Source organism: Rhipicephalus sanguineus, chromosome 5, assembly GCF_013339695.2.
Source record: "Rhipicephalus sanguineus isolate Rsan-2018 chromosome 5, BIME_Rsan_1.4, whole genome shotgun sequence".
Classification (NCBI taxonomy): domain Eukaryota; kingdom Metazoa; phylum Arthropoda; class Arachnida; order Ixodida; family Ixodidae; genus Rhipicephalus; species Rhipicephalus sanguineus.
The window spans coordinates 31371171-31394135 of NC_051180.1; the positions used below are offsets into that span (position 1 = coordinate 31371171).

At 46.0% G+C, this 22965-nt stretch overlaps 1 protein-coding gene across 1 annotated transcript in view; it reads left to right on the forward strand.

Annotated features, from left to right (window-relative positions):
- Positions 1 to 22965, forward strand: part of LOC119393430 (hemicentin-2) — a 72209-nt gene that overhangs the window by 43052 nt on the left and 6192 nt on the right. The window contains exons 3-10 of the mRNA XM_049416248.1: positions 401 to 511; positions 4497 to 4703; positions 5842 to 6156; positions 6940 to 7194; positions 8269 to 8553; positions 9933 to 10256; positions 11564 to 11689; positions 13503 to 13530. Coding sequence (XP_049272205.1) covers positions 401 to 511; positions 4497 to 4703; positions 5842 to 6156; positions 6940 to 7194; positions 8269 to 8553; positions 9933 to 10256; positions 11564 to 11689; positions 13503 to 13530 — 1651 coding nt within the window. The remainder of the gene's footprint in view (positions 1 to 400; positions 512 to 4496; positions 4704 to 5841; positions 6157 to 6939; positions 7195 to 8268; positions 8554 to 9932; positions 10257 to 11563; positions 11690 to 13502; positions 13531 to 22965) is intronic.

A 22965-nucleotide genomic window follows, 5' to 3' on the forward strand; every position in this document is an offset into this window, starting at 1 on the left:
AAAGGCAAAAGAACCTAAAGTGTCCCACTCGATAATTACATAAGCGACAACATAGGTGCACTACAGTGTGATAAAGTGGGAATAGATGTAGAAGTAAGAGCCCCTGATCTCAAATCAAGTCTGTTTTCTCTTATTTTGCGATTTCTCGACGCTGCCGGATGACACACCATCTGCGACAGGGAAACGATTCAGAGTTGGTGACATGAGCTCTGGATTTTCTCCTTTTCTCACAATTTGTGTTTTTTTTTTGCATTCCCGTTTCCAAATGTACAGTAGCGAACCGAGATCAGTCCTGGTTAATATGCTTGCCAAGCATTCGTTCTTTTACTCTCGCGTATTCTGCAACAAATTTTGCCCGCGAAGGTGCGTTCAGCTGCCATTTGTGTATATATATCCGCAGTGCCTCCAAGAGAGCTCATTGTGCTCGATGAGTACGGCCAGAGGCAAGTTGACGTCCTTGGGCCATACAACGAGGGCACCACTGTTCTTCTCGTATGCGAAGTGGAAGGAGGTGAGTGCATGCCACCCTACAATATTTGCCACTTAATTCGCATGCGGTCGGTCATATGCCTTGCAAATAAAAAAAAGCACCACCTTCAAGAAGAAGAAGAAGAAATAAACGTTTATTTTCTGAAACAGTGCTGCGAGCGATGCCCAAATAATTTTGAAAGCAGTGAGATGTTAACATAAACCTCAAAAAGCTGTCTGTGCTTCTCTTGAAGGGTTACCATGGGGGCATCAACAATCTGTCGAAATGTTCTCAGCGAACTCAGAATGAGCCACTATGATGTTCGGGAAAATTAAGGACCAGACGAACCGTTCTACAAGTGTGCCATGTATTATAATGATGACCTATATGGACCGAGTGAGACGCCAAAAAGGACCCGTTTGTCATGTCCAGCTGCCGCAGGATAGCTATTACTGGATTTCGCTATTACACCAGATGCTCAGCGTTGAATTGCGCGAATGTCGCGGGATCGAATCCCGGCCGCGGCGGCTGCATTTTTCATGGAGGCGAAAATGTCGGAGGCCCGTGTACTTAGATTTAGGTGCACGTTAAAGAACGCCAGGTGGTCGAAATTTCCGGAGCCCTCCACTACGGCGTCCCTCATAATCATATCGTGGTTTCGGGACGTTAAACACCAGATATTATTATTATCAGCGTTGAATTGCACTTGCAGATTTGAACATATTCGATTGAAAATAACACCCAGCCAATTTTATTCCAGGAAGAGTGAACTTGTGTGACAAAGATAACAAAACGTTATTACACAAGCTAAAAAGAACTATCTCGAGACGTTCCTGGCAAAATGTTTTGTTATCGTCATCTGAGTGAAAATTTTATTGAAAAAGACTTCCGAGTTATCGTCCAACGGGTCTAGATGCCCTTCACAACTGAATACTTCAAAACGACAGGCTAGCAATATGTTTTATTAAGTTGAAGGATTTGAAGCAAGAGGCAATGGTTATTTCTTCAACTTAGGTCTTTATAAATACGAAAACGCTTACAAAGACATTAGCTAAAAAAGGTGTACAAAAGCTTTGTCTTTAAAAAGGAAATTGTAGTGCCAGCCGTTTCGGTTTCCATTGGTTTCATTCGGAATATTTATAGGCCGTAATATCAAATGACCTTTCATAACCGTATTTCTCATATATTTTACTCTTATCATGCGTGGAGAATTTCTATCTGCCCTTCGACAAAATCTACTGTGAACGTATAACTATTTGGCCTAATGCGTTTGCGAAACTGATCCCAGCCAGCTTTCTTACTGTCCCTTATTCTCTCCGTATCTGCATGTCTTGTTTCCTATTTCGCTTAAGCGATGGAAATACATCAAAGTTCAGTATTCGAATTAGCCCGGCAAACTGCTTTAAGCACTGATCTTTTAAAGCTACATCGTTTTGTACGCATAAGATATAAACCAATCACACGATGTTTGGAGAGACATAAAGACAGATGCATGAAATGTACGAAACGCCTGCTTTGTCGCTGCTATTGAGCGATATTTGAACCCATGATGAAATGGCGATCACAGTCTCAAATCGGTATACTCAACTACTAGTAGACACAGGTAATACGCGCAGTTCCATGGATGGCGAAAGACGTGATATCAACTTCAAAGGATGAAACAAGAGGAAAAGAAAGAAGGGGCTTTAGATAAATGTAAACCAAAGCATGAAATTGTAGCGCGCCGTCTTTAATCTAATTTGCCTACTCAATAAAACTCATGCAAGATTGATGTTTTATTGTTATATGTTGGCAGAATCTATTGAAAACTCTGCTCAGTAATCGGAATACAGTACCTTCTTCAGTGCTGGCAGAGTTCGCAAGAAAAGAAAAAAAAATAGCAACAACGCAAGAGCGAGCAGAGTTCTGTTCGCGGCATTCCAAAGAGGCGAGGCGTGTCGCTCTCTGAGAAGCGAATTAGTTCGCCTCGGAACACAGCCATCGGAATGTGGCAAGTGGGCGAAGGCACCCGAGGACAGAGACGCCTGCTGTCTATATACAGAGATCAATGACCGTCTCACACATTAGACGGCGTATCGATCAAACAAAGAAGCAAGAAATGCAATCGGAACGCAGATATCATGAAAGCGCCCCACATTGCACACATAATGGCACTTTATACAAATGCCTGCACCATGTCCTCCACGTATTTTTCTTTTTGCCATGCGACCGTCTCAGATACCGCCCTGTGTGTGCTTTGGATAATGCAAGTGCTTTGCAAATCTCAGGTTATGGAATTGCTTTGTCAGTGTTGTTTATGCCTCGCGCACAGCGCTACATCTTGCAATGACGCATAGTCGATATGACGGATATGACGAGCCCTGAGATATATATATATATATATATATATATATATATATATATATATATATATATATATATATATATATATATATATATATATATATATATATATATATATATATATATATACACAATCGATGTGTGTGTGTGTGTGTGTGTGTGTGTGTGTGTGTGTGTGTGTGTCCTTTGAATAAATTCACTTTTCACCAAAGACGAAGTCGTCCACATCTGTCGTGAGATCAACGCACTTAATCACCTTGACGTCATCGATGGCACACATGAGTGAACTTCGTTAAAACCGAAATCGGGGCAAGTGGGTTGTCTTCACTTGACATGCTAGTTGCGCCAGAAAATGAACAGACCACAAAAAGAAGGCAGGAAGAGTGCTTAACGTCAACCACTTTTACTGCACACAGGCAGTGCCAGACAAAATGCAGGTCTGATAAAAATGGGGACATAAAACCTCTCTTTTTTGGGGGCGCATTCGAAGAAAAAGAATCACATGGTCCCTTATGAATTCGCCTAAGATGGCTAGAAGGCGAAAGCCACTTTCTTTCTCCGAGTTTATGTATCGTTCCTGCCCCGCCGCCCTAAAGTTTACGCACCTAACGTGTTTTTTCACTGCCTCCAGGATCAAAGGCGCTGCAAGCTTTCTGCACCTCACCTGATTTTGCATTGCCTCCGTGATCGGCGTTCTTTTGACCAAGCGACAATTTCATGTGATGATGTCACAAATTTTAGAGATTTGTGACGTCATATTCTGACGTCATCACGTGATGATCATTTTTTGCATCACTCGTGTTGGCACCGACGCCGTTGAACGCAGACGCCTCTGGACGCCGAGCCGCCGACGCGGGACGCCTGTCAATTTTCGCGTTTGATGAGGCATCTAAGGCTTTCGCCTCAAAAAGTACAGAATTGCATGTCGATACGAGTCCGTAAATTGCCATCTACAAGATGAGGTAATAATAATAATAATAATAATAATAATAATAATAATAATAATAATAATAATAATAATAATAATAATAATAATAATAATAATAACTGTTGGGATATACGTACCAAAACCACGATATGATTATGAGAGATGCCATAGTCAGAGAGACTCCAAAAATTTCGACCCCCTGGTGTTCTTTAACGTGCACCTATAAATCTAAGCACACAGGCCGCTGACAGTTTGCCGCCATCCAAATACCGGTGCCTCGGCAGAGATTCGATTCCGCGGCGTTAGGGTGAGCAGTCGAGCACCATAACCACTAGGCAAACCCGGCGGGTGACAAGATGGGGACGGCATTTCTCGTGCGGTCAGCGTACAGGAAAATGACATAGAGACTTCTCTAATACTTGATGCGGAACAAACGAGCGCTATGGAACGGGAACATAGACAAGAGGCACACAGGACAGGCGCTCAACCAAACAACGCTTGAAGTTCCAGAGGAATGATTTTCCTTTTTAGGCAGAAAGCCACTGCCCGAGACTGACAGATTGCGACAGCTATGAGGTTGACGAGGGTAATGGCACCGTTGTGCTTGGTTGTTGCAGACAAAAAAGACAGAACGTGCCCAAACACAAGTCTTGCTAAGGCAAATTTCTCGAATACGTTTGACGCTCGTTAGAGACAGTGCATACGAGTGAACATTGCGCGGCATTTTAACAATGTGCTTCGAACTTGCGCCTTCAGGAGATCCTCCGCCCGAAGTTGTCTGGTACAAGGACGGCGAAGTGCTGGATGCCAGCTTCTCCGTGCTGTGGCCGCAAGGCGTCGTGCGGAACGAGCTGCGACTGGGTCCGCTGCGACGGCGAGACCTTCTCGTCGCGCTTCAGTGCACCGCCTCGAATAACAACCTCACCGAGGAGCTGTCGGCCCGCCTCAAGTTGGACCTCACTCGTGAGTTCGCTGCGCAACAGTGAGCTCGCTTGTCGTGCTCAGGGTATCAGATGTGTCGCGTTCCATCCCTGTTGTGTGCTTTACCCGCGGTCTGATTGGCGATACGTCAGTACGAGACTCACGAAAATGGTGCGCTTGAAGAGACAGCCACGATTGCCGTAGTACAGCGAGTTTCCCAACTAGGGTGCACCGAGATTATATATCTATGGGAAAGTCACGTGGTATTTATTGTTTTATATTTCGCTGGATTTCTTTAGAGGGAGGGAAAAAGTAAGCTAAATTTATTACGTTTGCTGAAAATACATCAGTTTGGCGTGCCTTAAAAGATGCATACAAATTCCTCGTTAGCTTTTCCATAATTAGGACAGCGCTTTACGAGTTAGACGTTTTATCGTAACTTACTAATAACACGTCTATAATGAGAACATTACTGGCGGCGGCTCCGCGGTACTGGGTACATTATATAGCGCCTATTTTCGCGTGACATAACTGTTCCTTTTCTTTTTTTGAAAACTAGGTGCATGATACCTGGGACACCATGCCTATGATTACCTTCGCAGTGTTCCTTCAATGCAAAAACATAGCCATATATTCAAAAAACTTATCAAACGTAGGAGTGTTTCCAGTTTGACCTACATTATGAGGACCGCCATTCGTTGTCACCACCAACATGTCATATCACCCATTATAGTTGAACAAAAGAGCCTGTAGGTATGCCGACCTCAGCTTTTACTGCCAGCCGTACCAACAATGAGGAACAGGCAAACCATTTATTTCCTCCTTTATATAACCACCATATAAAAAAGGCAGCCGTCTGAGTCATTTGTTGCAGTTCTTCACCTTGCGTGACTGCGTCTCTTATGCACCCCAGACATTCGCCGACTTCACTAAACGATAGCTTTGGGATTAGCGACTTTACTTGTCTAAATCAAGAATTGTTTGGTTTTATATATGTATTCTAGATCTTTATTTTAAAAAGAACAAATGCAAAAGAAAATGGGCAATACAATAACTTTTATTATAATAAAAACGGTATGAAAGAACACGCTTTTCGCATACTTACTGCTGTTTTTCACCTAACGTCGCAGCACATGTACTCAATGATGATGCGTATGTCTTCATTATTTCGCTGCATCAGTGAAACCCACCGAGGTGAAGGTGTCATTACCTGCACTGTCGACACCTACAAGTGGCGCCGCCCTCGTGGCTGGCGAAGTTGCCGAGGCACGCTGCCTGGCGCGGGGAGCGCGTCCCGTGGCGCAAGTCACCTGGTTCAAAGGAAGCGAGCGCCTGCAGCACGACCGCCTGCTGTCTCGAGAGCCTGGCCTAACGCTGAGCGCCGTGAGCTTCGTGGTTCGCGCCCAGGACCACGGCTTGCAGCTTACGTGCCGAGCGGACAACCCGAGCCTTCCAGGGAGCGAGATCAGCGATTCAATTCCGCTTAACGTTCAGTGTGAGTTGATGGATGATGGAGGTTCCTCAGTCAATGCCATATTCTTCTTCTTTTTTTTTTTGTTCTGATGCCCTACGAAGAGGCATAACAGGTGAAGAAGGTAGACAATATTATGAATAAAGGCAGGTGACACCCCCTTTTTTGTGTCGTGCACTGTATTGTGCAAAAACGTTACAGTTTCGCCGCAAGGGCGAAGCTGTAAGCTAACTCAATAAGGACCCGATCTGGCCTATCTCTAGAAAACGCCGGCGTAAAGGAATACGGCCGCTCCAGGGATAGCAGCGGTTTTCCGACTGTCTGCCGCCTCAACACGGAGTACGCGGTGAGAGCCCATCACATACAAGGGCAGGAGCCGTCTACTCATGTCCGTTAAGTTGGAGAGCGCGCTAGCGCGCTAGCGCGCGCGACCACGGCCTTAGGGTCAAAGTTCGTAGTCGCTGCCCGAGCGACGCAGCCTCCCACCGGCACCCCTTCATGATCATTCGCCCAACGGAGCCTGCAGGCGCGATTCATCTCTGGTTGAGCAGCGCCCATCTGCAGCCTTCGCAAGCTTTCGCTCGCACATAGAACATGCGATGCGCGGGGCGATGTTATCGATTCGGACTTTATACGGAGCATGACGGCGACGGCAAAAATACGCCTATTATTGCTATCGCAATAAAAAGCAATCTGCAGGGCCCAAAGTGAGTAATGTAAAGGCGGTCCATGCCCGACTAAATGGGCTGCACTCTTCTGATAACTGCCTCAAGTCTGACGCATACTTCCGACCTTCGCTCCTTGCAGATCCACCGCAGCTGTCGCTCACAGCTTCCGACCTCCGTCCACACGAAGGCGAGAACTCGACGTTACGCTGCGACTGGAGCGCCAACCCGACCGTCAACGCCATCTGGTGGCGCCGCGACGGGCAGCTGCTGGAGTGGCGAGACGAGGTGCTTCACCTGAGCAACGTGAGCAGGGCACACTCCGGACTGTACGAATGTCTCGCCTCTAACCGTTTCGGCGAAAGCTTCAGCAACCAACTGAGGCTCTCTGTGCAATGTAAGTGGTAGTGAAAATTCCTTTTACCGTGAATAAAAAGCTGTTCAAGCGCATTTATATTAAAAAAAAAATATGTCTTTAAAGGGACACTAAGGTGAAACAATAAATCGGTTTAGATTGATTTCGCCATCCTTGGTTTAATAATAAAGGAGAGAATCAGGTCAGAGTTTCATTTTAAACTATCCGCGCGTGGTGTCACGGACTTCAGAGTATATTTTTCGTATTTTGGAGGCATTGGCTAAACGAAATTTTCTGGCACATGCTTTGCTAATCCTCTGGTCTATTCAGAGGACAATGTACTTCATTTTTCACCGAAAAGGAACTACGTAGGCCTTAGTAGACTTCATCAAATATCTATGGCGTCACGTTGAATGATGCGAGAATTTCAAGGTGGCGCAATGTCTTCTCGCGGCAAGCGTGGGGATTTTGATATTGCCAAAGATTAATTTGCTAATACGATAAAAATCGTTTACCTCTTTAGTGTCCTGTTAACAGTAATTAAAGCAATAAACATAAATGATAGAGAAATATATGATGTTTGCCGTTTAATGGCGCTATGAGCTAGATAGGAGCACAGAGCGTCAACAGTCTGAAATCTGGTTAGCTAAGAACACATTCGATTCCGCTCGGGAAATTGTAAACAAAGATGGAAAGAAAGATAGAACTAACGGACCCGTATCTATCGCCCGTAGAAGCTGTCTGAGGGAAGGCAGACTAATCAAGTCTGTTTGCACCGCTCAAATTCAGTAAGTTCTAGAGCGCTCGAATCGTTTCCTGTCCCACTGACGCATTCTTTTCAGTGCTCCAGGAATCCTTTGATCTTAACCCATTTATCATATCAAGTTTAGGTTGCTCAACAGGCACGTATTCGTAAAATGAAGCCTATTCAGTAGTCTAATATTGCGTTTAACTCGACCAATTCAAATTCCCTCAACGTTTCCCGGTCTTCACAAACAGAACGACTCGCCTACAAACATTTGATGTCATCGTTAATAAAATGACGAACATCATTTATTCAGCTGCTCCTCGTGTAATTGCATTTACGTTCGATTCATTTCCTCTTTTTTTTTTCAGTCGCTCCAGAATGCGCAGAGAATCAAAGGGAAGAGTACGCGGCGTCTCCCGAGCTCCGCATCGCTTGCGAGGTACGCGCCAACCCGAGCGACGAGCTGCACTTCGAGTGGCTGGCCAACACCACCAAGCGCACAGGGCGCATCAACAGCTTGACGGTGAACGGAACCCGGGCCCTCGCCCGAGCCGTCGCCAGCAGGGAGCTCGAGTACGGCCTGCTCCTCTGCTGGGCCTCAAACAACGTGGGCAAGCAGCGGGAACCGTGCGCCTTCCGCATCGTGCCGCCCGGTGGGTGCGCGTCAGCGCTCGCGCGAGTTTGGATTGAATTTATAGCGCCGGGCTGACTTGAATACGGGGGTGTAATAAATGAAGAGACGGAGGGATAGACACGGAAGTTGGTCAGCGTTATAAGTGCAGTCTGCGATGAGGCTGTGCTGCAGATAGGGCTGGGTGGAGGAAACGCGAAGGAAACGCGTACTCGGCAGCAGCCTTTCTAACCACCGTCAAACGGAGGCCAACACATTCCCCAACCTCGACTTCCTCTACATCTTCCATCCAACCTCCTAACCTGACAAATGCCTTGGCTGCGGAGCCTTACCGACGTTATTTCACGTAACGCTGGAATGTCAAGCGTCCGCTGGCCGGGCGCTTTGTCACCTCCTCTCCTATCTCAACCGTGCAATACTGGGAGGCCATGCTGCGTGACGGAAGCCAAAGTGGCTAGATGGAGCTGATCCGTCGGGCACGAGACGCAGCAGCGGCTGTTGGGGCTCGGTATGAACTAAGAGCCCCACCCGACATTTTTCAACGACTTCAATAAAATATTTTGTCTCTCTCCTCCCGCCGTAATAGCTCAGCACGTAAAGCGTCGCACTTAACAAGCTCGAGGGCGTGGGTTGGATTCCAGGCCACGGAGGCCGCATTTCTTGGGGGCGAAATGCAAACATCTTTGTACTTAGCTGCGCGTTAAAGAACCCCCGGTAGTCGGAATTACTTCACTACGGCGTGTCTCATAATCGTGTCGTGGCTTTGACACGTAAAACCGCAGCACTTATATTACCAGAGTTTCTAAGTGCTATATCTTAGTGCACATTCAGCGACGGCGAAGCATATGTTACTTTTTTTATCTCCTGGTTCGCGTATAGAGTTCCTGAGTGCTTTGTCAATTTGGCGATCTCTTGGGCAATGAGTCAGCCATTTAGATAATTAAATGCCGTTCCGTCATCCCACCTCTTTCGCAAGACCTTTTAATTCGAAGTTTGATTACTTGTTTTGTATAGGAATTTGCTGGTTTTGATTGCGTTTCCTGACATTTTATTTATTCCTTGCTTCATTCCTGTCTTTGCTCCGTCATGGCTACGTTCCTTCATAGACTCATCTCCTGTCTTACTTCTTTGTTTCTTTTTTGTTTGATTGCTTAGTTCATTTCTTTCTTTCTTTCTTTCTTTCTTTCTTTCTTTCTTTCTTTCTTTCTTTCTTTCTTTCTTTCTTTCTTTCTTTCTTTCTTTCTTTCTTTCTTTCTTTCTTTGCGTGCTTCCTTGCTTCATTCCTCGTTCACTTTCTTGTTTCCTTTTATTTCACTCCTTCTATCTGTAGATTTCTACATTGCCTTTTTTCCTTATTTCATTTTTTTTCTTGCTTTCATTTTTCTGTCGCGATTTCCGCAGCGCCGCCAGGAACTCCGCACAATTGCACGGTGACTGCTCAGAGTCAAGACGGCATGGCGGTCACCTGCGTACCGGGCTCCACAGGTGGTCTCCCGGTGACTTTCTTCGCCGAACTTCTCGTTGACGGCACGGCGACGTCACCGCCTGCGATGTTGCGGAATGCCAGCGACTCTCGAAGGCCCGAGTTTAGCTTCGCAGGGTTGCCCAAGGAAGGTTCCCTGCTGGTGCGCGTGTACGCCGCAAACTCCCAAGGCCGCAGCGCTGACGCGGAGGTCCACCTTCCCGCCGGATTGTCGCTGCTGCACAAACCTACTCACACAAATGGTGAGTGTCACTCATATGCACTCTAAGAAAAAAATCGAGTATTTGTGGAGTATATCTGCCACACATCTGTAATCGTCATCCGACTTGCTCACGTTTCCTTTCATGAAAACCCGGCTCTTGAAACTTTCCTATCAAGAATGCTATGTCATGCCGATAGCGCGCACGCCGTTCGTGACCGGAAAGTACCGAGATAACGCAAAGAAAGTACGCGAAGTAAATCACGATTACAGTTGTGTGGCACAAATACTCCCCAAATACTCGATTTTTTTATTAGACGATTTTACGTAAGATAATACGGGCACCGTCACCTTGGGCTGTTAAATTAATCTTTTCTTATTTCTCTACGTCGTGACGTGAATCGATAAGGTCAGGAAACGCCGAATGCACCAACCCAACCATTTCCATGAGTATACGTCCACCGTAGCGCTGTTCGTTTAGTTGTTAAAGAAACAAAACGGCAATGTTAAGAGCCCAGTATGGCGGCACCGAGACCTATATGGTGCCTTACCGAGACCCATCCGTGAAGCGAGGGCCTCTCCTTAGCTTTCCTTCCTCCGTGGTGAAACCCATTCGTAAACTCGCCCCGTTGGTACAGTGTTTACGGTGCTCGGCTGCTCACCCGGCCGTGGTGGTCGCATTTCGATATAATAATTGTTGGGGTTTAACGTCCCGATACCACAATATATTTATGAGGGATGCCATGGTGGAGGGCTTCAAAGATTCTGACCATCTGGTGTTCTGTAACGTGACCTAAATCTAAGTACACGGGCCTCAAGTAATTTCGCCTCCATCGAAGATGCGCCCACCGTGACCGCGATTTGATCCCGCGACCTTCGGGTCAGCAGTCGAGCACCATAGCCATTAAACCACTGAGGTAAGTGCTATTGATTTTTATTATTTTAATGACAAGAAGCGAAATTCTACGCGCGTGGTTTTTCATTCTCAAGATCATCGCAATGTAGTAGTGAGTATTATGCACTTGGTTCTCGCTTCGAAAAAAAAAATGTAGCATGCGAACTATACATTGGACATGGCCATCGCTCATCTTCGCTGTCAAGAGCTTTTTTACCCTTCTCCACATTCGAGAACGTCTCATCCTTGCTGCTATAAATGGTGGCTAAGGTACTACATTGTTAAGTGACTTCAAGAAACCGTAGCAGGCTAAATGACTGATGAAGCGGGCAGCGACAATGCGAACGCTCGTACAAAGGCAGCGGCGTGCAGATTAGACTGTGTTATAGCATCAAGACCAATGACGATGGATTGTCACTACTGAAGCTTTTGCCTCGTTACTCTATGCTTCGCAGACTCCACTGCGGTGAAACTGCCAGGCCACGTATTAGGTTTTCTCGTCGCGGCTGTCGTCGCGCTGGCTTCTGTTATGGTCTCGCTTACAGCTGCGAGACACTGGAAGCGTCGGCGGAGGCGTAAAGGTGAGTGCAGTTGCTTTTGATTCGTAAGCGTTCGAAGGCTACTTTTTGCCTTTTAATGCGTGAGCCTTCTAAGGCATTCTAAGGCTCTCGTGGGCATAAGAGCAAGTGGGCCTATCTTGAAATTAGTGCCATACTGAATTGGCATTGGAGGTGCGACAAAAGAAGGACAGGAACTTGAGCTATAGTTGGTACGGATTGATGATAAAAGTAGTTGGCGTGCAGACACGGACATAAGAAAAGGTGTCAGAACAACGCAACTCGGTGTTTGTGTTGTTCTGATCTCTTCTTTTGCGTCCTGTCTGCGCGTCAACTTCTTTTATATAATACAGATTTCATTTTTGGACAGTACAGTTACCGCGGCTGTATATGCTGTATATGTATATGTGCTGTATATGTATATGCGGCTGTATATGCGATTATTCGCGGATGATTGTGTTGTTTTTAAAGAAATATGTTGTGTAAATGACCACATATTACTTCAACAGTCTCTTACAAGTATAGACGAGTGGTGTCAAAACTGGGGCATGGAACTTAATAGTGACAAAACAGTTATCTTGAGAATAACAAGAAAACGAACTCCCAGCCTTTATACTTATTTTCTCCGCAATAACCCACTCAAAGACGTAGAAAAATACAAATATCTAGGAGTCACTTTGACAAAGTCACTTACGTGGTCAGACCACATTACAAGCATATGCACGGCTGCACTTAGGAAACTGTGGTTTCTTAAGAGGAAACTTAAATCCTCCACGAAGGAGACCAGATTATTGGCGTATAACACCTGCATTCGATCAAAACTTGAATATGCCTCGGTTGTTTGGGACCCTCAATGTAAAAAAGATATTGCCTTGATTGAAAAAGTTCAACGGAAGGCTGTCAGATTTATATTTAGCAAATATAAAAGATATGATTCGCCAACACAACTTATGCAACTGAACGACATCCAAACACTGGAAACTCGCAGGAAAATTAATCGGTTAACGTTCCTACACAAAATTCTTTCCGGTAAAGTTACAACAAGTCTGCCCAACTGTGTGAAACCTCTGTCTTCTAGAAAAACAAGACATAAGCATAAATATTCATTGGCGCCAGTTTTTGCCCGTACCACTGCTTTTAAAAATAGTTTTTTTCCTAGGACTATTGCTGACTGGAACTCTTTGCCAATAAGTGCTTTTCAGTCTGAAGATATTGAAAAACAGCTTGAAACTTTTTTTGTTTAGTTCTGAATGATGTATCCATATGGTGTGTATTCGCAGTGCCCGAGTAATGTAGTTAGTTGACTTCTGCTGCGCATGGGTGTTCTGATCACTCTTTATGTGCCGTAACACTGTTGTGCAAGTGCACTATAAGTTGTCTAATTAAGTGCTGTGACATTGTACTTTTTTTGTTGTTGTTGCCCCTCCTGCTTGGGCCTAAGTATAGGCCTGCAGAACCTGTAAATAAAAATAAAAAAAAATATCATGCAGCTAGTACAAAAAGAAAGCAAAACAGTATAGTTGCCACGTGAAGTAACTGTACCATGTGTTAAAGCATATCCTAATGCACCCCTATCCGCTTAATATTGAAATAATTCTGAATGGTGGCGTGTGTACTGATCAACCGTATTTACTCGCGTAGCGCCAGGCTGGTACTACGCGAGTAAATACCACTGCGAGAAAAATACCACTGCGAGAAATACCGCGCGACAAAAACCACTGCTGGTATTGGCAGCAGTAGTTATTGTCGAGTAAACGATGGCTTTGTGGGTTGGCCCTGAATTTGTCATTTGGGCCATTAATATTTTGATAACAAACATTTCATTTTTCTCTTGCAGAGGCAAAACATGCAGTACAGCTTCAGAAGTGAGTAATCTATGCCTTTCATAGTTAATGCCTGAAATTTCTGCAAGTCCTCTTTCATGTTTTTTTTTCTTTTTTCGTTTCCTAACCAGGGCTGTGGAAGTGGTGCTCAAAGAAATTTAGTAGCACTTGCTCTATCGGGAATATGGGGACAAGCGATGCTTGGTGTGTGCGTGCGTGCACGCACTGCTTTTAAATGCGAAGCATTTCTTAGCGAACCTCTGGCGCTTTGAGCGTTTCTATCTACGTATCTATCTATCTATCTATCTATCTAGCCGCCTACGTCTGGCTGCTCTCATGATCGCCTCCTTAACTTGGTGTAGACCAAAATTTGCATGGGAGGGTAAGAGTATTTGACGAATATGATTGCCGGTTCAGGACATGAATAACATTAAAATCCTGTCGCGTACGTCGTCAAACCCTTTTCACTAGACAGGTGTGGCACATACCCTTTTACCAAGGGCCGCGGTGTACGGGTATGCGCCACAGGTGATTGACAGTTTATATCTACCCAGGAACAGCGAGAACAGACATTGGTAACTTAAATGCTAGAGCGTTAAGGAAAACCAACATCGGCAGCGTTGACTCAACGAATGGAAAGGATGAAAATTATGATCCCAGCAGGAATCGAACCCAAGCATTCTGCGTGGCAATCGGATATTCTACCACTGAGCCACGCCAGGTCTATAAACTGGTGTGGAAAAACTGCATACGCAGGCGTTATATCGGTGCAACGTCAATTGTGGTTGTGGTGCTGGCTGTCTAATTTTAAAAGAACGCAATAAACACTACATGATACTCCTACGATGCAGGCGTCATATCAGATTAACGTCTGTAGTTCCAGTGTTGGTTCCGCTTTTATAGCAGTCTAATAAAGATTACATTTGTATTCCTATGATTGATCAAGATATATTGAAGCATTCCTCGACCCCAGAGGAATACATTAACGAAAGTTACATATGATATCCTCATCATCGCACCGTAAAGTGCACTTCGTCCGCCAGAACGACGCAGTCTCCTCTTCATTTCTTACGAGGCTGGGCGATGGCCCCATGCTGACCGAGGATGATGCCAGATTGACTGACAGCCGCTTTGTGGTCTAGGCTACGTAGGCCACATACGCCCAGGTAGTCTACGAATACGACAAACACCAGCCACTGATGTTGGTCTACGTAGCACTATCCAGGCCTACCAGCCTCGACGGCCTATACCTCACCAACGCGAAGGGTGGCTTCAGGTTCCGACATGTCGCCGGCTCTGTCGACAGGCAATTTGTCGACGAAATGACCGAGGCGTCCACTAATTCCAACAGCTCTACTATACCACATACTTCACCACACACGGACCCCTCGTCACCACGATCACGACCGGATACTATAACAAGTCATGACCAGCTGCTGGTGCTCACTGATCACGGTGATGACGCACTTGTTCAAGGACTGTCAAGAACTTCTTCCACACATGCACACGGGTTCGTGAAACGTGCGTGTGTTCTCGGGACACGTATAAGCACTACATATCACCTTACCGCTTCTGGTGTTTGTAATACCCACGTTGCCATTGGCAGCGTTACCCAATCGCAAACAACTGGTTATATAACACATATGCGGCTCTTCAGCATATATATGTGTGCGTATAAAATTTATACAAATCTTTCGGATCATTTAGGAACGTGTAGCTCACTGAAAAAAGTTTCGCCAGTTACCTACCCGCCGCATGCTTCGCATAACATCGACTCCCACGGTACGTGGGATCTGCCGAATCTTTCTTTCTTTCTTTCTTTCTTTCTTTCTTTCTTTCTTCTTTCTTTCTTTCTTCTTTCTTTCTAACGCATTGCGCAATGATTCCTCCTGACGGTTTCTTTCGTTCGCGCTGGTAATTAGACCTTGGTCCATGTGCTTAGCAGCGCTACATTTGAGTTGCTACATGCAGAAACGACGGCCATGCGCACATATCCAGGCCACAACGACATGTAGCAACTTGAAATGACAAGTGACCTCGATAGAAGATCAGATTGCCATATCAGAAACAGCTGGTCGCCGACAAACCAACGATCGAGAGAGCATCAATTATTGAAAAACGACGCATACAAAACGCGTGCGACCGGCGCAAGCTTCAAGGGCCGCATTTCTGTAGGCTCGCTGGCGCCGTGTTTTTCGCCTGCGAGGTCCCCGAAATCTGAGTTGTAAAAGCCTGGCTACAGTTAGCTTGGCATATAGAGCGAGTAACTTCATAGTACATCATCATGAAGTGAACAGTTCTTTGTTCAGGGTGAAAGTGGGGGGGGGGGGGGTCCGTTTGTCTTCGCTTGCGTGCAACACATAAGGGCGTCGCGTTTATGGACAGTGCTTCTGAGAAAACCATCCCGGCGTGAAATAGTAAGCGCTGTAGTGAAAGCGTATGGTGAAGTATGATAAAAAAAGGCAGCATCCCTTTTTATCTTGTCCTATAGCAAGGGGCGGAATAGAGTGTCTTGTTTCGACATTCTCCTGGTGGACAGAAATGGGTAGCGCCTCCTTCACGACGGGCTCACGCAATCCATTCTCACCATTGCGCTAGTGTACGTCGCCTTTCGCAATGCTTCTGGCGCATACAAAGCGGTTGCACCTGTTGCCCCGTGGCCATGGCTCCCACGGTTTGTCGGTGTTATGGTTAGCGAAAAGGAAAGAAGGACACCTTTATACTGAAACATGACGGGTTATACGTCGTAAATATTCTCCGTAGTAAATGGTTTCTCAGCATTACTGTCTTCAGCTAGGTGGGTATGAATCCAGAGGAAGCGTTACGTCCAAAAGCAAAAGAAATAAACGCGGCCGAAATTCAGGGGAAGCGAAGCATAGCGCGAATCCTAGGCCGCGGGACGGATGCGTCCGTGGCGAAATAGTTGAGGTGGGTATAGACGCGTCGTGTAAGTTGTGGTGATGCCTTTATACCATAACGTGACTGCGGTCGCATGGGCGGACAGGCCTTTATCTGATAGTGCAACGGCTGTTTGACACGATAGCAAAGGTCGGCCGTACCTGGATGTAGAGAAATGCTGAGGGACACTTTAATAGCGAGGGACAGATCAAGCACACACACCAGACAAGTTCCAAGAAAGCGGGTATACAGGAGCTTGCAATATTGAAAGGAAAGCGCTCTTTATCACTTATATATGTTTGGGATGTGGATATTTAGATGCGTCCTCCTTGATACCTAGTGTAGTGAACTGCAATCTCAAGTCTACCTCATTTACGATTCAGCTAATAAAAAGTTAGAAGGATTGTGAAGACCGATTTAAGATGGGTCAAGAAGCACTAAAGGCTGTAAGCTAGATTGATAGACGAAAAGAGAAATAAGAAACATAACTATCCGCCAGTGAATGTGGGCTGTTAGTTGAAAATAAATTATTGCACGTAGTATTTCGGTATTTCGAAAACATGGTTGCGACACGTTACGAGAATGCGTCGGAAATTACAGCACGTACACGTTGGCGTTTCCGGTAATAAAACGTCTATACGGTTCAGTTCAATGTAAACAGTGCGCAGAGGCCCCTTTCCGTCCACCGGTGTTGTTACGGCAATACTAAAAAAACACCGCGGCTGCTGCGCCACTTTTATGCACCTTATGTCACGTTTACCGCTTAAAAGTAGCCGCTCGCTCGCGTCGGTATACAGCCGGGACGCTGTGAACACGTAGCGTTATTGCCTCGCATGGCTGCGCCGTGTCGTTCGGATTATGACGGCGACCTGGAATTGCCCGCGCGAGCCACAGCCAGCGGCACCGTAACGTGTGTTCATAGCGAGAGACGATGCGAATCGATGGCGGAGGCGTGAGCTGAGGTGCAGCTGAGCGTATTCCAAGTTGTTTGTTCGTCGCTTCTCGGCCACGTGACTGTTTCCTTAGCAGCTGCCGTGGATTTGCATAATGCAAACAATCTCCGAGACGCCGTCGACGGTGCACGCGATTACAGGCGCGTAATTTGGTATACAGTATACCGGGCCTTTCTGGTAACGTTCTCCGGGGTTTTCTCTCCAACCTTTTGCATAATCCCTTCACTCTCCTCAACCTTTTTCTTATACGAGCTGCGTTATTTTTGTTTCTTTCTTCCGCGCTTTGTACTCCCGCCTTTGGTGGGCGCGGTCTTCTGCGACGTGCGGAGGCTAGGCCTATCGATCGCCGCATGGCGAACACCATCGCTCTAATGCATCCAACCGTTGGCCGGCTCGTCTGGCCTCTCGGTCACTGCAAGGGGTTCCCATCGAAATCACGCCGCGCTGTCATATTGATCGAGTGCGCGCCCGTTACGTGTAACACACACCGCGCCTTCCACGGTCGACAAAGTTGAATCAATCCGCGAGCGGCAAGGCAAGTTTCACGGCACGCTTCACGCTCATTATTAGATTGATTCGAAGCACACTGTAAACCACTTTACACCCGTATGGGTGTAACTTGGTGTCTATAACTCACACCCCTACACCCCAAAAAATAGGTGTACCAAGCAGGATTACACCTATACAATGGGTGTAATTTCAAACTTTCACCCAATGGGTGTGCTTGGGTGTAAAAGCATATTACACCCAAATGAAAAAAAGGGTGTAGGGTGTAAAAGCACGTTACACCCAAACGAGAAAAAGGGCGCTAGGGTGTTTATGCACAATTACACCCAAACATCCAGGCAAAAATTTCCATAATTCGAGTGGTTCCCCCCTCCAAGTTGGCTCCCATTGAAACGCTAGAAAGCTTACCCTTTAGCCAGTCCTTTCAAGAGCGCATGACCTATTATAGTGGCTCCTGCCACAGAAGGAAAATGCTGGCAGCAGCACTGATTTTATGGTGCATATGAAGCACGGCATATATGGCCCTTACATATACAGTGCAATCGTTACTGAATACAAAGTCATTACCTAAAATGTGTTGACACACATTGCAAGATGTTCACACAATTATCCAATAGTACAAAATAAAGCCAAGCTTTTATAAACACAAAGCTCGTACATCCGAGACAAATTCTACGGTATTCAATGACCTTTCTCGAGTGTGTGGAGCGGCATCGCGTATGTCGCCAAACAAGGAGCACAAATGACATGGAGCACAAATGACCAAGGCGTTTGTGTCAAAATATGACGCAAGGGCGTTATTTCCACTTCATAATGAGGAATTCGATTTAACATGCTTCATTGTAACACAGCCGTATAGTGCAGTATGGGTCTTAGAACAAGCTACACCCGTGCGAGTGGGGTGTAATAGATGAAACCGCCCTCGAAAAGGTAGCAGTTACAGGGAGAAGCACAAATGAACCTTCTTCCCTGTCAGCCCCCTTGGGGCACTACAGACACCTGGTCCCTTCGGGCGCACCCCAGCATGAATTTTCCCGCTGTAGTTGCCCTTCCTAAGAAGGGTAATATTGGTGCCACTTATACCTGCACTTATGCAGTTGATAAAATAAGGTGCCATCGTCTTAAATGGGCTGCATAACATCAGTGCATGTGTTTGAAATCAACAGGAACACACAAGGTACGGTCTGGTCGTTCTTCTGTTAAAGAGATAGTTCAGAAATGTGTAATTCCTTGATGAGAAAGCGGATTGATAAAGTTTCAAAATTCCAGCAGTGCCCACACCATTGTGCCCGTTGTCGACTTTCTTAGTAGGGTAAACACTGTCATCACACAGCTGTAGCTGATACACGAGCAGGGTATCAATGCTCCGTGACAACTCACGCAACATTTTAAGGACTCAGAATGTCGTTTTCCACAGCAGGCCTCCATATTATCTCTTTTCTGGGAAAGTACATGAGTGAAGTAGAAAACTGTGCACATTGCTGGAATTATGAAATCTTTCCCACTTTCTCAAAAGCAATGGATTCTGGCTCCAACACAAAAAAGTGAGTAATCGGGCCATGACGCGCACGCTGCAGCGCATGCTGAATGCGGTAATATGCAGGAAATGCATGGGAATAGAGACGTTATGACCACGACAGCCCTGCAGAAGCATTACCTACATAACAACAGTTCAATCAAATTTTACACGGGCATGTTCAGAGAAATTTAAAGATTATCCCTTTCCAAGCAAAGACAACAGAATCATTGGTAATTGAATAAAACGAGCATTTATTTCCTTTAAAAATATTGACAAAACTTAAAGCTTGTCATATAGCTCAAAAATAAATTTTAAAACAATATTCGATGCAATGATTTCACTGACAAGTACTGGCAGTTTTGTTAAGCAAAAGTTTCAATAGCAAAAGATCTCAATTATTAAAACTACTGCAAAAAAGTCACAAACTCCCTTGAATATAAAAACTAAGCCAATAACCCACAAAGTGGAATGACCTGTGAGAACATGTTGAAATCGGCAGAGACAATATGGCTTGTATTAAAATGTCACAAGAAAATGAGCAAAAAATTGAAATGAAATACTAGTACCGCCATAGTATTCGTTTCTGTATAATGTAAAACAAATAACTACTCGTTACCATATGAAAATATAACTTTATGGCTTAAGCTCGAGTTAATCACAGGTGGCGACATACTTTAAGCAGAAGCTAAGGCCTATTTTCTAGGCTTTCTTGAAAATCTTCAGGAGCTTTACTACTTGTGTCCTCGGAGTCATTACCCACTGGCCAAGAAGGAGCCATTCAAGAGCGACGAGAACGTTGAACGCCTTGTGATGGCAGTCGATATTTAACAGCCAAGGTGCTGCCATGAGTGCAGCTACTCATTCTTCGGCATTGGAGCCACTGAAGAGCAGTTCTTTGTCCACATGGAGGAAAAGCTTGCTTGCATAGGGAAGATCGGGGCCATCGTACACATTGAAAGGTGTTATTGGAACGCTCGCTCCCTGCATGATAAAAAATAAAAAGATCGTTGTCTGGAAAGCGCTACGCAGACTTCAATTATTTGTTTCAGTAAATAACAGTTTCTGTACCGTGTACTATCGTGAGTAATATGAGCTCGAACATGAGAGCACGTGGAAAATAGCCTTAAAACTGAGATAGGGTGATACGTGGATGGCGCTGCCGAAACTGGAGGGGAGAGGGGGGGCGCTGTTCCGCTGACTGTTGGTACTCCCGCCTCGCTAGCGTTGCTGCGAGATGTCGGCTGATTGCGTGCCAATGACCGCTAGCAATGATAACAAAATAAATAAATGAGGCTCAGCAAAATCCTCAGCCGTCACCATCGAGATACCGATGCGCAAGCATGGCCTGCGCATCGTGGCAGTCTACGTCACAGCCGATATCTCAGCAGCTATCTAGTCTGATGTGGCTGTTCGCGTTGATGGGAATTCATATCACCGCTAGCGGCCACTGACACACTCTAAGATGCCGTTTCGCATCAACAATATCGAAGCGGGAGGGTCAACAGCTAGTGGAAGCGCGGCGCCCTTTCCGCTTTGTTTCCGACAGCCGCCGCTGCTAGAGTTACTGTATATGCTACCTGTAGGTAGCAGAGTTGCGCATCTGTCTTCCAAACGCCGCTAGCAACCACGCATTGCGGAGAAGCTGGCGCTCGGGCCAATTTTTGTATTTCTCGACGCCGCCGCTGCAGCGAAATGAATTAACACTATCCATCGACAGCCAATGTTTATCGCCGATCTTCGACACGCGAGACATGTTAATCGCCGACACGGTAGGCATGTCGCCTGCACAAACGGAGTGCGACTTCACCGCATAGCGTTGGTTGCTAGCCGGACCTATGCGCAACTCTGCTACCTAAAGGTAGCATATACAGTGACTCTAGCCATTGCGAATCAGCCGACGTAAGGTTCAAGGCATTTCGCCACGCGCTCGGGTGTTCGAGCTCATATTGTTCACGATAGTACCATCCAAAAATGAAGCTCATAACATGGCCCATATGGAACTGGAGAGAATTAACAGCTTTTCTACGTGCAATTAGCTTGTTTGGGAAAGAGAAAGTACTATTTGACAAATATCATCCGCATTTTTAAAGAAAAAGAAGCATTCTTTAGTGGCATGAAGGATTCCTGCACAGCGATAAAAAGCATATAAAACAAAACTCTGCACAAGGACTTCTCTTCAAGGCTGCAAGTTGCAGCCTTGAATGTCTTATAAATCTTATAATCAAATGTCTTATAAATCATTAGGCTTGTCTTTTACCAAATAATATCATTGGAGGTGGTCGTACAAACTGCGTTTTTTAATGTTTGTACATGTAAAAGTATTTAGCGAAGTTACAACGCCAAAGCGAGGCGTTGTAAATTGTGCTCGAACACGGGCACTCAGGCGTACGCAAGAAGGGGGGGGGGGGCGCACCCCCCTAGTCAATTCAGACAGAGGGGGGGGGGGGGCGCGAAGTCTGCCCCCTACTTTGACTTTGTAGTAAAGCGGGGGGAGGGGGGCAGCGATTAACCTTCCTACTTCCCTCCCCCCTGATGGGGAACCCTGCGCACGTCTACGTGCACACTGATGCTCGAACTAGCGCTTGCACAGTTCAGGTAGTTAAGGCGATTCGGCCACACACAGACATGAAAAATTCATTCGAACACAAGTCAAGTTTAACGAACGGCTCCCCGTGCACGGGTGCCGGCATTATCAGGAAACCTATGTTACGGATGAATTAAAACGTCGGTACAAATTTAACGAAACGGAATGTATTTGCACTTAGGCGAGCTTCGCGCGGCGTACCTAAAACGAAGCAACATGCTGCGTTAAAATGACCCACACGCATCAACCCGAGCATCACGGTAGTTTTAGCGCACAAAACGGACACGGACGGAAAAGAACGACGCGGACACCACGTCGTTGTTTTCTGTCCTGTTTTTTTTTTTTTTCTTGTGCGAAAAAAATGCACTTGAATTACCAACAGGCCGAAGCATACGCGCCTTAGACACGCTTGACGCTTAGAGGTAACAGGCGCCGTCACAACCCAACTATTCTTAAATCAAAATAGTGGTTCATCGAGAGCGGGGCCCCCTTCCAACACCACCGCCGACAGGAGGGCACCGCCACAACTGCGTTCAAATCCCCCACCGAATCACAGCCGCGCATGCGCACACTGCTTTCAACACCAAACAAAGCAAAGCTTGCCCGCGCCTAATGTCACACAACTTTGCCTTCATCCCGATGAAACAATACACTCACATATGCTCGCTACGTTAACAAATGCTCACCGATCGTCAACCAGTTAAGAAAAGCTTAGTTAACGGCATTAGATCGCGCTCCCGGAGTTAACAAAGCGCTGGCCGTAGCAACGTGATAGTGGTACATACCGTTTCAGTTCGAGTGCTCCACGATATGAAGCTGCAGGTCTCCCTTTGAGTATAGTGCATCTTCGTAATAAGCAGCACTGGCAGAAGGTAAAGGACGAGCACACAGCGCACGCACACTTCAAACAACCGAAACACACCGATTGCAAAACTCGACCGATCGGGAGGCGATGCACAACACACGCAGAAAACGATGGAGTCCGGCGGCGTGTCTGAGCGCGTTGCTTAGGTCAC